At 38.4% G+C, this 14,797-nt stretch overlaps 1 protein-coding gene across 1 annotated transcript in view; it reads left to right on the top strand.

The window, feature by feature from the left end:
* The window catches only part of CPA6 (carboxypeptidase A6), a 263,494-nt gene that overhangs the window by 212,916 nt on the left and 35,781 nt on the right, over positions 1-14,797 (top strand). The window contains exons 7-8 of the mRNA XM_007448491.1: positions 7,100-7,210; positions 7,697-7,787. Of these exons, the coding sequence (XP_007448553.1) occupies positions 7,100-7,210; positions 7,697-7,787 (202 nt within the window). The remainder of the gene's footprint in view (positions 1-7,099; positions 7,211-7,696; positions 7,788-14,797) is intronic.

Here is a 14,797-nt window from a genome sequence, read left to right as displayed (position 1 = left end):
AAGGAAAAAAAAAAAAAAAAAAAAAAACTCTCTTACTCTGTTATAAATGTGTAAGGGAATCACCAAAATATAGTGAAATATTTATTACACAATAATTTCAAACATTAGAAATATTGATAATTAAATGTCTTGTTTCTTTGTGACAAGCTTTATCACGGGTAGTTTGGGTAGTGCTTACCTACCTTCTCATTATATAGCTTACAACATGAAGTGGGCATCTTTTTTATGCCTTGGCAAATTGTCATACTCCTTTCATAGCTGGGATCAGCTTCCAGTATTTTTTTCCTTTGTGTTTTCAATGTCGAAAAATACCTACAATAGTTCCCTTAATGTGAAATGTTGACAGCTTCATTTCTTCTGGAACATCGTCCTCCTTTCCAGTATGACCGTTTTCCTCATTTATGTCAGTAAGTTTGTCTTCACTAAGTTCCTCTGGCTGCATAGCTAGAGTTGAACGATGGCTGTGTCCACATCCCTGGCGTCAGCTATTTCTTCTATAACTACATTTACGTTTGAGTCACATTTCCCCTCTGCGTTATCTGCATTATTGCTGCACTTTAAGTTTTGTTGGCCTATTCTTACTATATCCATTTTTGTAAAATGCCACACGGGTTTATCGCCAGAAGACAAAGGAGCGACACAGCTACACACTTTGCTGTCTGTCTGTGAACTAACACATGTACAGTGACCAATCACACACCTACAGACTTTAAAAGAAGTGGCACAATTTGTCACAGAACTTGATGCACAGCTGTAATTTGCATAGTGATTTGTAGAGTTAAGACCTAGCACTAGTAGCAAATTTGGGCTGTACTTGGAGGACTGATACCATTTAACTAAACCATGGTTACTGAAATTCGTGTATATCAGAGCCATACAAAGTGAGGGTGCCTGTATTTTCTTTTCGTAGGTAAAAGATTCTTACGTAGTAGATTTTAATAATGCCACAGAGTTGGTCCTGGCCTCTACTCTGCTGGCCCTGAGAAAATACAACCAACCATTGTTATTAAAGCTATCTCATAACAATTCTAGAAACATGAAGTGGTTTTACTTAAGAAAAAAAGTAGCGTGGACATGCAGCTAATGTTATATTCTTCTTGGTGATACAAAACATTTCAAATATTTATCTATAACTCTTAATAGAAAATAGAGATTAATAGATCACATTTTTCAATCGTCACCTGCCCTCTGGGAGGTTCTAAGTATAAATTAACTAAGTATAAAAATAGCTAGATTCGTGAACTGTTTTTCCTGAAATCTCTCTTTATATTAATACTTATTTCATTAATACAAATACATATTTTCCCAGTTGTTTATGCCAGACAAAGCTTCAGGATGGACTTTTTTTAGGATACGAAATTTGAGTTCTGCATTCGAAAAATAAGTACAGTTCACTACTAAATAAAGTAGTTTGCCACTTAAAAAAAAATAACTAGATTCACATTTGGTTTCCCAGCCCTCCACCCTTCATTCACAGAGCCTTTTGCTCATGCTGCTTCCAAACTATTATTTGGTTACCATATTGTATTTAATGAGCTTCTCACAGTGTGACATCAAATATCTTTATAGATTACGTTCCCTTTTTTAAAAATTTCCGTGGAAGCCTCTCCTGCTCTAATTAATTCTCCTAGTATTGAACTGTAAATACCTCCTTTGTGTCAAGATGCACCCACTTTGGTGCTACAAAATTTTTCTACCCTAAATAATTTTACTCCACTCTAGGTGAGAACATTCTTCAAGCTTGACTGGCGACTGTGCCTTTCCTTTGGCCCCAGCTATAACAACTAGTTCTCCCAGTATGTACTTCACTGAATGTGTGGTTATTATTTTTAGGTCTTCTGTGGTGATTCTAGAAGAAAAATAATGGAAAATTTAGACGGTACCTTTTTAAAAGCTAGCAACATTGATCTGCAAAGACAATGCCACGTTCCAGGTTGCCAGGGGGCTCTAAGAAACAACACCCAACCAAATAAATCCAAAAACAATGAAAAAGAGGGAAACTCTTGGGCCTAACCTTGTCACACCACACAAAGACTTTCGTAATTGCAAAAATTTTCTTCGAATTTAACCGAAGTTTATTTGGTGAATTCTAGTATATTATGTATATCTATTGATAGGGAAGTCAAAGTAGTCTTGCTAGGTGGTAAATACCAAATAGATTCATGCTTTGTCTTTCTTCATCAACTTCAGAAATTCCATAACCTAATACCAAACATATTGTTTTCCTAGCAGAAGATTATACTCAAAACTTTTATCTTTTAACTTAAAATCAAAATCCATTTCAGCCAAGTATTTTTAAATAGATCGATGAAGGTGAGTGTAGTACCTAAAGACTGCCACACTGAGGCGTGTGGTGCATTGTTTTGTGACTGGCTTTCAGATCACAACTACTTAAATCTTCCTTGTAAGCAACAACAGTAGTCAAGAAATTGAACTTGGAAAGCCCAGATGGAACCTGATTAGTAGGCATCTCCTTTTCCGTGTGTATGGGTGGTGGGAGTTGATTGCTAAAAAGAGTCTACCTATTAGAAGGAAAGCATACCCCCATGTTCTTCACGGTTATCATGTGTTAGAGTAATAGGAAACAGAAAGTCACATGATCATCTTTTTTCTAGAAACATCACCTAAACCATAAAAGAGAAATCATCTATGTCCTATTACTTAAAGCACTGAAGCAAGGAGGTCTCTGAATCGTCCTCTTCAGCACTGGACAGTCATCACACTGTGATCATTCTCATTTTGTCTGACCAGATGGAGAATGGCTGCGATTCTTAGAGAGTTAAAAAAATCACAAATATAGCATATGCAATACGATGACACCCAGTTTATTTGTCAGACAAAGAACACGTTCTGCAAGTCTTGGAAATTAGATCCACTCCAGAATAGAACACTAGAGGACAGCTTCCTTAGTTAATGTAGTGTTTGGAAATGAAGAACTTTAAAATGAAGCCATGTGAGGACTTCCCTGGTGGCGCAGTGGTTAAGAATCCACCTGCCAATGCAGGGGACATGGGTTCGAGCCCTGGTCCAGGAAGATCCCACATGCCGCAGAGCAACTAAGCCCATGTGCCACAACTACTTAGCCTGTGCTCTAGAGCCCGGGAGCCACAACTACTGAGCCCGCATGCCTGGAGCCTGTGCTCTGCAACAAGAGAGGCCACCGCAATAAGAAGCCTGAACACCACAATGAAGAGTAGCCCCCACTTGCCACAACAAAGACTCAACACAGCCAAAAAATAATTAATTGATTAACTAAATTTAAAAAAAATGAAGCCATGTTAATGGCCTAAAAATATATAAAACAACATTTGACAATTACAAGAAAAAGTGATAAATCTAAAATAATTGAGTTTTTAAACACAGCTCAGTGATTAAGACAACAGACAGGAACAATTTTTAGTAAGACTACAGATGACAAGGACTTCCCTGGTGGTCCAGTGGTTACGACTCCATGATCCCAATGCAGGGGGCCCGGGTTCGATCCCTGGTCAGGGAACTAGATCCCACATGCATGCCACAACTAAGAGCCTGCATGCCACAATGAAAAAACCCCCCATGCCACAATGAAGATCCCACACACAGCAGCTAAGACCTGGCACAGCCAAATTAATTAATTGTTTTAAAAAATATTTTTTTTAAACAATATAGATGATAAAAACAGTGTAATTAATAAGCTTCATCTAATAAACACATACTAGAATCCATACCCAATAATTAGAGGATGAATATTGTTTTCAAGCACAACTGGAACCTTTGCAAAAATTGACGATATACTAGGCCGTAAAGCAAGGTTCAAGGGATACCAAAGAACCTATATCACAAAGGTTGGGCAAAATGGGCAAAAATGAGTGAGCAATTTGTACAATGGCCTGTCATTATATTAAAGCTTTTCGATATAAATTATAATCAGGGAAATATGAAGTAAAACAACAAAACATAATTTCATACCCATTAATTTATTTTAATTGAAATCTTAACAAAACCAAGGGTTAGTAAGTTGTAGAACAATGGGAACTCTCATTCACTGCAAATGAAAATATTTACTGATTTAGACAGAAAATGGCAACATTTAGTAAAGTGGAAGGTATATAAATCCATGACCCAGCAAATTATTCCTAGATATATATCATAAAGAAACTGTCGCACATGTCTAGGAGAAATGTGCAAGAATGTTCACTGCAATCTTGTAACAATGAAATATTAGAAGCAACCTAACTGTCCATCAACAAAATGAGATATATTGTGCATTTACCTATGATGGAATGCCATATAACAGTTAAAATGAATAAATCATCAAATTAATAAGTGTCAAAAACATAATATTGGAGAGAAAAGCCAACTGAAGAGTGACACATCATGATCTCACTGGCATGAAATTTCAAAGCATACACATATTATATATTGTTCATGAATCCGTATGTATGAAGCAAAACAGAAAATCATGCATGGAAATTATAATGTCAAATTTAGGATGCTGATTGGTGGAGGGGAGGAAAATGGGATCTGAGAGTGATAAAAAGAGAGCTTTAGTTTTATCTATAATGTCTTTATTTTCTTTTAAAAAGATTTGATAAATATGGCAAGATGTAGTTGGTGGGCACATGGATGACATATTCTTCTCTGTATTTTTTCTGTTTGCTTAAAGTATACTGTAATTTTTAAAAAAGGAAGATCATAATATTCTCTCCAATACAAAAGTATGGCAGTCATTTGCACTGGAGGGAGAGAAGGCAGGATAAAATGAGAAAGTCCCCATGCAAGTCTCCAGCAAGTCTGGCGCTTACGTGCTAACATGTAACACCCTTTCTGTGTTTGCAAAAGGGGAGGCTTCCCCGTTTGGACTGAGGCAAATAGACCATGGATCCCAATGCTAGGAGAGGAGAGAGAGAAATTACCATGACTTTTTCCTTCCCCTTTGTTCCTGCCTTGTTGCCTCCAATCTCTTTCCTTGCATCTCTTCTTCTCTAGAGTGGCATGGAAAGCCACAACCCCCTAACTTTAAGGGAGGAATATTAGCTAATCATACTGCTTTGTCTCTGCCATCCCCACCAGGAGACTTCCTCCAAGCTTTGGAGGACCTCTGTTTATTAGAGGAAAACAAAATTCCAGGGTATATACAATCACATACCAGAATTTTCCCCTAGTTTGAGGCATTGGACTATTAATAGAAATTCAAGCATGTATTAAAGTTCTACTGAAGCTATTTGGCCAACAAATTATTGAGTCTTAAATAAAGGAGAATTGTATTGAGTGAAGTAAGTCAGAAAGAGAAAAAGAAATACCGTATGCTAATACATATATATGGAATCTAAAAGAAAAAAGTGGTCATGAAGAACCTAGGGGCAGGACGGGAATAAAGACGCAGACCTACTAGAGAATGGACTTGAGGACATGGGGTTGGAGGGGAAGGGTAAGCTGGGACAAAGTGAGAGAGTGGTATGGACATATATACACTACCAAATGTAAAACCGATAGCTGGTGGGAAGCAGCCGCATAGCACAGGGAGATCAGCTAGGTGCTTTGTGACCACCTAGAGGGGTGGGATAGGGAGGGTGGGAGGGAGATGCAAGATGGAGGAGATATTGGGATATATGTATACGTATAGCTGATTCACTTTGATATAAAGCAGAAACTAACACAACACTGTAAAGCAATTATACTCCAATAAAGTTGTTACAAAAAAGAATTGTATTAATGTTTATCAACTTGTGTTAATACCATAGGTATTTAAATTATATTTAATAAAACTGTATTTAACTCATGTCTTATGTTCTTGAATATATCTCTATATTTTCATTACTATTTCTAATATAGTGATAGTTTCTAATAATAAATTGTATTATTGGATTGCTCACTATGAGCAGAATTCTCACTGTGTAAATACAGAATGCTGCTTATGATGGGTTCAGAAATTCTACTTAACTGGATGTAAAAGAAAATTAAAATTTTAAGTACTGAATTTTCCAAAGCAAGATATATATATATATAATTTAAGATTTATTTTACTTTTAATTGTGTTTTAATATGGTTAAAATTCAAACAATCCAAATGGGTATAAAATGAAAGGTAATAATCTTTCCCATATATTGTCCCCCAGTCCCCCTCCCCACGGCAGCCATTGTTACAAATATTCTATGTGTTTCTCTAAGGTACTTTACAAATAGACAAACATGCATGAAAAAGAACTTTTTAAAAAGTCCATTCCATAGGAATGGTATTTCAAAATGTTTGTATTCTTAACTCGACTTAGCACATTCAATGCTCTTCTTTTGAGGCCAAATAGTGCAGAATCTTCAGACTTGGGGTCAGACCCAATCACAAGAGTGAGATTTCAAAGGAGCCACGATAAAGGTGACACAATAAATAACTGTCCATTAAAATTTTTATAGGAAAGTCAGGAGAGAATAGAGTGTCCATGCAGTAAGTTCCAAGACTTGAGTCTGCTACCATTTAGACAGAAACAATTAAGTGACATAACTAGCTTGTGTTATGATGTATCATGTAAGGATATCAAAATATTTAGGTAATTGTTTTGTCCACAATTGAATGGAATCTTTAAAAGGACCGATTATACTAAAGCGTATCTAAATTGTTGCTTTCCTCCTAATCATCCTAAAGTTTAGCGAGATCTGAAATACTGCCAGAGGCTGCCCAATTAATGTGTTTTGCCACCTTTGCTAACATGTTATCAGTAATAAGTAGTCTGAGACAAAATTCTCAATAAAGAACATGTGATGTCAAAGAGTATAATTCATATTAGCTTGTTACTTTTTTTTTTTTTTACGATATGCGGGCCTCTCACTGTTGCGGCCTCTCCCGTTGCGGAGCCCAGGCTCCAGACGCACAGGCTCAGCGGCCGTGGCTCACGGGCCCAGCCGCTCCGCGGCATGTGGGATCTTCCCGGACCGGGGCACGAACCCGTGTCCCCTGCATCGGCAGGCGGACCCTCAACCACTGCGCCACCAGGGAAGCCCTAGCTTATTACTTTTTAACCCAACATATTTGGTATTTCCCATGGATAAAAAGGATTTCTCCTATTTATTTTCCAAATCTGTATTTGGAGTCAGTCTGTAAGAAAAATGTCACCTTTGTCTTTTAGGCTCTTCTAACATATAGGAGTGACCCAACCATGAGAAAAATGTTGAATCATCTGTATTTCTATATCATGCCTGTGTTTAACGTTGATGGATACCATTTTAGCTGGACCAATGTAAGTCACTTTGCCTATCCAACTGAAAAAATCATGGAAAACAGTCCTGAAACAGGAAAGAAGCTTGGTGGGCAGCTAGCCTAGTGCTTCCAGAGCTACAAAGGAGACTTCCACTCCCTTCCCCAGCATAGCAGCAACCTTTTGATTTCCTTTATATATTTGACTTTGCCTAAGATTTCATGTAAATAAAGATTTCTCCTTCCAAATAAATTGTGAAAAACTCACTAGTCCAGTCCAGCTCACTCAACTTTGCCTGTGAAGAAATGAGGGCAAGAGAAGGTAAGAGAAAAGTTTGTGGCAGAAATTGGAGCATGAACCTGAGTCCCCGATGCTAATCCTGTCCTCTTCCCACTCCCTGGACTTTATTCCCAAGGGACCTCTCCCTCCCGCTCCATGCTGTGATTCATTCATTGACTGAGCTACTAAAACGCATGGGAATAACCTCTTAAGTGTTTTTTCTGCACCTCTTTTTTTAATTACATCTAGGATCGATTTTGGAGAAAAACAAGGTCAAGGAGCTCAAGGTTTCGCTGCCGTGGAGTGGATGCCAATCGAAACTGGAGGGTGAAATGGTGCGGTAAGTTGGGGATTAATAGGGATTCAGATCCAAAGGTATCCATATCTTTCACTCTCAAAAATGATGAGCCCACTGGGACTCCAATGTAAGACTGATGTCTTTGTGTATGTGAAAACCTCCTACATTGTACATTGTAGCTATAATTTGCAGAAGAAAATGAAAGCATTTTTATAAAAATATGAAAGAATCAAGGATTTAAATCTGTCAACCCAATCCTGAAAATTGAAAATTTAAACACAGATGTAAAAGCAGAAAACTAAGGAATATTTGTCATTCAGAAACTAAAACAGGAACTGTGGTATGTGGTATAAATCCAGTGGAATGTATTCATCCTTTCACTGAGGGTAACACTGATCCCACATTCATCTGTCTAAGATGATCAGAGCTGCCAAATCCTTGTCTAGAATCTACCAACCTGCCAATCATACACCTATTGACCACTCACATGGCGAATGTATTTCCACTACATTCCGTGTTTCATAATAGTTACCTTTCAAGTAAGGAGAGGATGTCATTTTAAGGAAGGAAACTCTTGTGGCAAAATAAAGAAGCAGGTAGTAGCAAAAGAGAAAGAGAGAAACAGAAAATTAGCCATAGCTAGCATAGAAGATGGGTAGTATACCTCTCCCCATCTTGGGTTTTCGGCTGGGGCTCTTAAACAGAAAGACAGATTAACAAGAGAAAAATGGTTTATGAATGTGCGCTGTACATGTCACATGCAAGAAACCTCATGAAAAGTAACTCAGAGTGGCAACTTAGAACACCAGCTTATATAGTGCCTTCAACAAAGAGCAATAAACTTGTAGAGAAATGATAGTACAAAGGAATACAGTTTTAGGCTTCCAAAGGCAGCCAACTGTGGGAAGGTAAATATATGAGAGGTAACTAATGCAGGAAGGTTTGTTTGCTGATTCCTGTGGTGCTGTCTCTGGGTTAAGAGTCTGTCTCCAGTAGGAGAATTTATGTCCTGTCTTTAGGCAGAAAAGGGGAGGGTGGAGAGAGTTTTTCCTGCACTTCCTGCTGCTTAATTGCCTTGGGCTCGAAATAATTTTTATGTCAAAGAGGCATATTTGGGGGTGACATATTCTGGTTTCCTTCGCTAGTTATCGTACTTGGCAACAGCGGGGAGGGAAAGGAGAAGTGTTACCCACGTGCAGTTCTAAGGAGCTGCCCTTTCTCAGTGTCCTTCCTTAGCGCCCTCAAAGTATAGACCGTTGTGTAACGGAAAGTCTTCCGTGAGTCTCTTAGAAATGAAGCCCAAGACAAAAGCCCTCCTTCTATGAGGCTTTGGTTCTGTACTCGATGCCACTCTTCCCATCCCCACCAGCATCAGGTGGAATAACTGCGTGTGGCTGAACCCTCCAGGCAACCTCTTTAATCAGTTAGAATTGGTAAATCAGAATATGGTAGAGCAGAAACAATATGGTTCTAGAATATGACAGATACATGGTTTCATTCTACCATTATTAGCTCAATGATTTGGAAGATTTTCTTCAATCTACCAAACTAATAATAATACCCACCTCATAGGGTTCTTACGGAAATTAAAGGACTTTACATCTGTTTAATGACTGATTTAGTCCTAGCTCCAAAAAGGGGCCTACATCTCAGAGACCCAACCCTTCTCCCCCACCCTCCAGAACAGTCAGTTCACCTGTGAGCCTCAGGCCAGTTGTTTGTGAAGCTACCTCTTTCCTTCAAGGAGAGAGGGTTGTGATGATGAGCCATGAGGTAAGCTTTAAGGTGTTTGCACTTATGAGAGAAGGAAAAGCATTGCATAAATACTATAAAGGGGTATTACTGATGGCTGTTTAGATTGAGAAATTTTTTTCTTCAGCCTGGACTGAGACAGCAAACTTGTTCAAATTAACTCCCTGATACCACTAACTTTTAAAAAATTCTCTTTTGTCCATCTCTGAGATGGGGCCATTTTGCATGCTCATAACTATGTGTCCCGTTTCACTAGCTGGCAGGTACCCATATCCATAGGTGTGTCACGGGCGTGATACCCACAGTCACCTGAGTACCAGGAATGGTAACTGAGCTGAGTCATACTAGCAGGCCAGCCAGCTCTGCCGGTGTAAAGCTAGACTCTTGTTTATATACGGTTACAAAGTAGTGGCTTGCTTCCCTCTGTTCTTCCTTTCCCCAGCCTGTTTCCTTCATACATATGCCTTCTTTGATTTCTTAGTTCCAAACTGTGGTCCCAACTGGAATTCCTTTGATTCTCCCCACTTATGAATCGTTCTGACTCTTCCTGTGAGTCAGCACTCAAGATGAACAGGGGATTTCTGTCAAATGTCAGTTGCAAAAATGACCTTGATAGACCGTTGTAAATGATGTAGGAATGCAGACTGCCTGGCTAGGCCCATCTCCTTCCCCACAAGGTCTCCTACATAGATTCAGCTGACCTGACAGGCAGGCAACTGTGACTCCCTCCCTCACAGCATCAAATCCATCTCCCCACAGCTATTTGCCTGGTTAAGGGGACAGTGAACCTCACTGAGGGAACCACTCTCAGATCAAGGGTATTGAAGTAAATGAAATCCCTAAGTGAACCTCCAAACAAACATCCATAATATAATTGATATAGAAATGCCCAGGACCACTGAAAACACTATAGAGTCAACATTGAACTGACAAAAACAAATGTTTCTTTCTCTGAAATTGGTGAGCCTCAGACTTAAAGAGGAGATCATGAAACTGCTTTTAATCATGAAAAAGTCTGAGGACTCGCATATGACAGCGTGAAGCTTTAGTGCATTCAATGTGGAGTAGGCAGACAGCTTACAGCACACACATGGAAACAGGAACATTTTTCCAATACTTCAGCGCTCCCCCTGGGAGCTTTCAGGCCATGAAATACATATAAGTGCTCTGAAAGCCCAGCAGAGGGACTCAACAAGTCAGAGTAGTGGTGGGAACCAAGAATAAATAGATAAATGTCATTCATTTACCAAAGTTAATTGAGCACATACTCTCTGCTAGACACTGTATTGTTGTTTCTTCCTTCCTCTGTGCACTCTTTTTAGAGGGCACTGTGAGCACAGATTTTTCCAAATTGGAATAAATCAAGGAGAAAAGCAAAGGGTTTGGATGATATTTGTACTAAGCTTCAATCTGTGAATAATTCAAGTGTTGCCTGAACATAAATTACTATTAGGACAACCTACACATGCTAGAACACGTTTGCAAATCATATATTCTGATAAGGGACTCAGAATATCAAAAGAAGTCTTACAACACCACAATAAAAAGGCAACCCAATTTTAAATGCACAAATGATTTGAAAAGACATTTCTCCAAAGAAGATATACAAACGGGAATAAGCACATAAAAAGTTGCTCAACATCATTAGCCACCAGGAAAATGCACATCAAGATACCACTTCACACCCACTAAGATGGCTATAATAAAAAAGACAGGCAATAGCAAGTGTCAGTGAGGGTGTGGGGAAAATTGGAACGCTCATACTTGCTGGTGGGAATGTAAAATGATGTGACCACTTCGGAAAAATGTTTAATAGTTCCTCAAAAGTTAAACAGAGAGTTACCACATGACCTAGCAATTCTAATCCTAGACATATACCCACAAGAAATGAAAACATGTGTCCATATAATACTTGTACATGGACGTTTATAGCAGCATTACTCATAATAGCCAAAAAGTATAAAAAACCCAAATGGCTATCGACTGATGAACAGATAAATGAAATATGGTATATCCATACAGTAGAATATTATTTGGCCATAAAAAAGAATTAAGTACTGATATATGCTGCAACATGGATGAACCTTGAAAATATGCTAAGTGAAATAAGTCAGTCACAAAATAACAAATATTATATGATTCTCTTTATATAAAATGTCCAGAGTAGGCAAATCCATAGAGACAGAGTAGATTAGTGGTTGCCAAGGGCGAGGGAGACAGAGTAGTGACTGCTAATGGGTAAGGGGGTTTCTTTGGGGAGTGATGAAAATATTTTTACTTAGATAGTGGTGATGATCGTGAATATACTAAAATTCACTTAATTGTACACTTCAAAAGAGTGAATTTTATGGGATGTAATTATAGCTCAATAAAACTGTTATAAAGAATTTTAATTACCATTTAGGACCAAATTAGGCATTTACTAAAATGCAACTACTCTTTTTAGAACACTCAATTACCTAATATTGTAAATTATGGAGAAAATATGGAGAAAACCATACATTTGGGGAGCCCAGTCACATATGCCCCTCTCCACATATGCCCTTCTCCTCTCAGTACCCCCTCACTCTATCAAAATAAGAGGGGTCTGTTTCGGTTGGGCAAATATTTTGCTAGATCACCTGAGATGAAAAGGGAAACTACTACCTAGTGGTTGTTTCCAGCCAGTGCCTGTGAAAGTACAAGAGAAGTTCCCTGGCCTGCTTTCCAGTGAAAAAGGAAAGTTCCTCCAGAGGAGAGGAGAGAGTTCCTGCAGCTGAAGGGCTTTAGTTTTTAGAGAGCTATTCTAGCTAAGAACCTGGGCTGAATTGCTATAAAGATATAGGGAATTTCAGAGAACTGGGGCAAGTAGAGGGAAAGAAAACAGAAGTAATATTGCTAGGATATCTAGAAAGGGATTTGGAATTCCAGGATGTCTAGTGAGGATTTTAATTAACTTTTGCTGTGAAGTATGTAAATTCTCTTCAGTATGTATTCCATAACCAGCACCGCTGTTCATATTCGGTACAAGCTACTTTACTTACTAAGGCTTTGTGGAATTGGGTCTGCTATTTGGCGCTATGAGGAAGTACTGAGTCTGGCCTCCAGGTAAGCTCAGGGAGAGACCTATTCCACATTGAATTTCCAGAGGCATGGAACTCACAACAGGAGTGCAAGTGCATTTACATCATCAGAGATTTACGGACAAGAGTTGGATAACTTTCGGCTCAGAGTGATGAATTAAACATCAACTACATGGTCAAACTAGACCCTTAAGATCCCCGTCACCTCTGCTAAGGGTGATTCTAACATGTTACACGTAAACCCAGTTTTAAATGAAAACAAATGCATTGAGTACCTTCATTCTTTCCAGGATACAAGATCACAAGGCTAAACTGCAAATCCCTCTAAGACTTCAAGAAAATACAAAAACTTTCATTTTCTTCTCTCATGATTCAAACACATATTTTCAAGCTAATCCCCCACTAAAAAGAGCTATTTTATTTTATCTTTTGTAAAATCACTTTTAAATCCAATTTTTCCTAACCCAGATACTGATTATATGCAAAACTCACTTCATCTCCCTGTTTTATATTTCATGTTTCTTGTGCAAAACACACCCAATGCTTTTAAAACTGAGCTTTTTGTAACCACAGATTAAATAATGTTTGGTATTGATTGTGTGGGTGTATGTGTACACAAAATGATATACTGTTTTATTTCTCTGATCATTCTTCTGGGTAAATATGTAAGAATTTGCATGTGAATAACAATATCTTTATTTATAACATCTATTCCAACATCATGAACAAATATCTTTGTTGAAGCTTTTGAAAATGATGTTACAAAGTTTAAAAACCTTTTACAAATAGCTCATCTTCAAAAATCACTGAAGTAAGTAATACAGGAAAATGATATTTTTGAAGCGAGGCATGATGGATATGCCAGAATTACTCCCTTGGCTCCTGGGACACTGAGCTACTGGATTTTCATTTGGCAATGATTTTTAAGTCCAGTAATTTTATTGTACCTGTTTCAGCAGATAACCCTCCCATGCTGCTAAATCTGTAGGAGACCTCTAGTCTTACACTGGACGTACGAGTAGGGATTCTAAAGCTTTTATCAACTAATTCTTGTTCCCTTATGCTGGTTGCTCTTCAGCATTATTGGATTTCTGAGTTCACCAAAAACAAACTACATCTCTCTGATCATTTTCCTCCAGCTGTATCATTTGCATTTGACAAGTCATATAATTTTTTATTTTCATAAATTTCATGCGTATCTAATCGCTTTGAATGTTTTGGTCCTTGTTACTGTCTTTAACTTCACATAAGCACTACTGCATTACTATCTTCCTTCTAGATCACTAATGTTAAATATTTTCCATGTTTCAGATTCCCATTTCCTTTCAATCTATATGCTTATTTTTAATCAAAACGCCTTTTGAAGGCACTTTTCTATTCCTAAAGCAGTCTCTTTTGAATGCTATTCTTACATGCAGAAATAAGAAAACAGTGATATTCTTTTTATCTACCACTTTTTATAATTGTTTGAAAAGCTGTGATGTGCTGAATAATGACATGAGACACATGGGCAGTCACCTTGCCTTCACACTGTCTTCTAGTATAGCATTTCCCAAATTACACAAACCACACAAAACCACTGCATTCCCCAAGTCACACAAAATCCTAGTGAACTTCAGAAACCTAGTGGTCAGGAGAAATTATTAGGTGTCCCCCCAAATAACTATCTTCATCTATTCGGGCTGCTATAACAAAATACGGTTGACCCTTGAACAACATGGGGGTTAGGGTGGCCGACCTTCCGCACAGCTGAAAGTCTGAGTATAACATATAGTCTGCCCTCTGTATCTGTGGTTCCTCCAAATCAGAGGTTCTGCATCAGAGGACTCAACCAACCAGGGATCATGTAGTGCTATAGTATTTACTATTGAAAAAAATCCACATATAGGTGAACCCATGCAGTTCAAAACGTGTGTTGCTCAAGGGTCAACTGTACAAGAGTCTGACTGGCTTATAAAAAACAAACATTTATTTCTCACAGTTCTGAAGGCTGGGAAGTGCAGGATCATGGTGCCAGCAGATTCAGTGTTTAGTGAGGGCTTCCTTCATAGGTAATGCCTTCTCACTGTGTTCTCACTTGATGGAAGGTGCTAGGGAGCTCTCTGGGGTCTCTTTGATAAGGTCACTAATCTCATTCATGAGAGCTCCACCCTCATGACCTAATTACCTCTCAAAGGCCCCACCTCCTAACACCATCACATTGGGCATTAGGATTTCAACATATGAATTTGGTGGGGG

This window comes from Lipotes vexillifer, unplaced genomic scaffold, assembly GCF_000442215.2.
Source record: "Lipotes vexillifer unplaced genomic scaffold, Lipotes_vexillifer_v1.1 scaffold815, whole genome shotgun sequence".
Lineage (NCBI taxonomy): Eukaryota > Metazoa > Chordata > Mammalia > Artiodactyla > Lipotidae > Lipotes > Lipotes vexillifer.
This window is presented reverse-complemented; position numbering and strand designations above follow the sequence as displayed.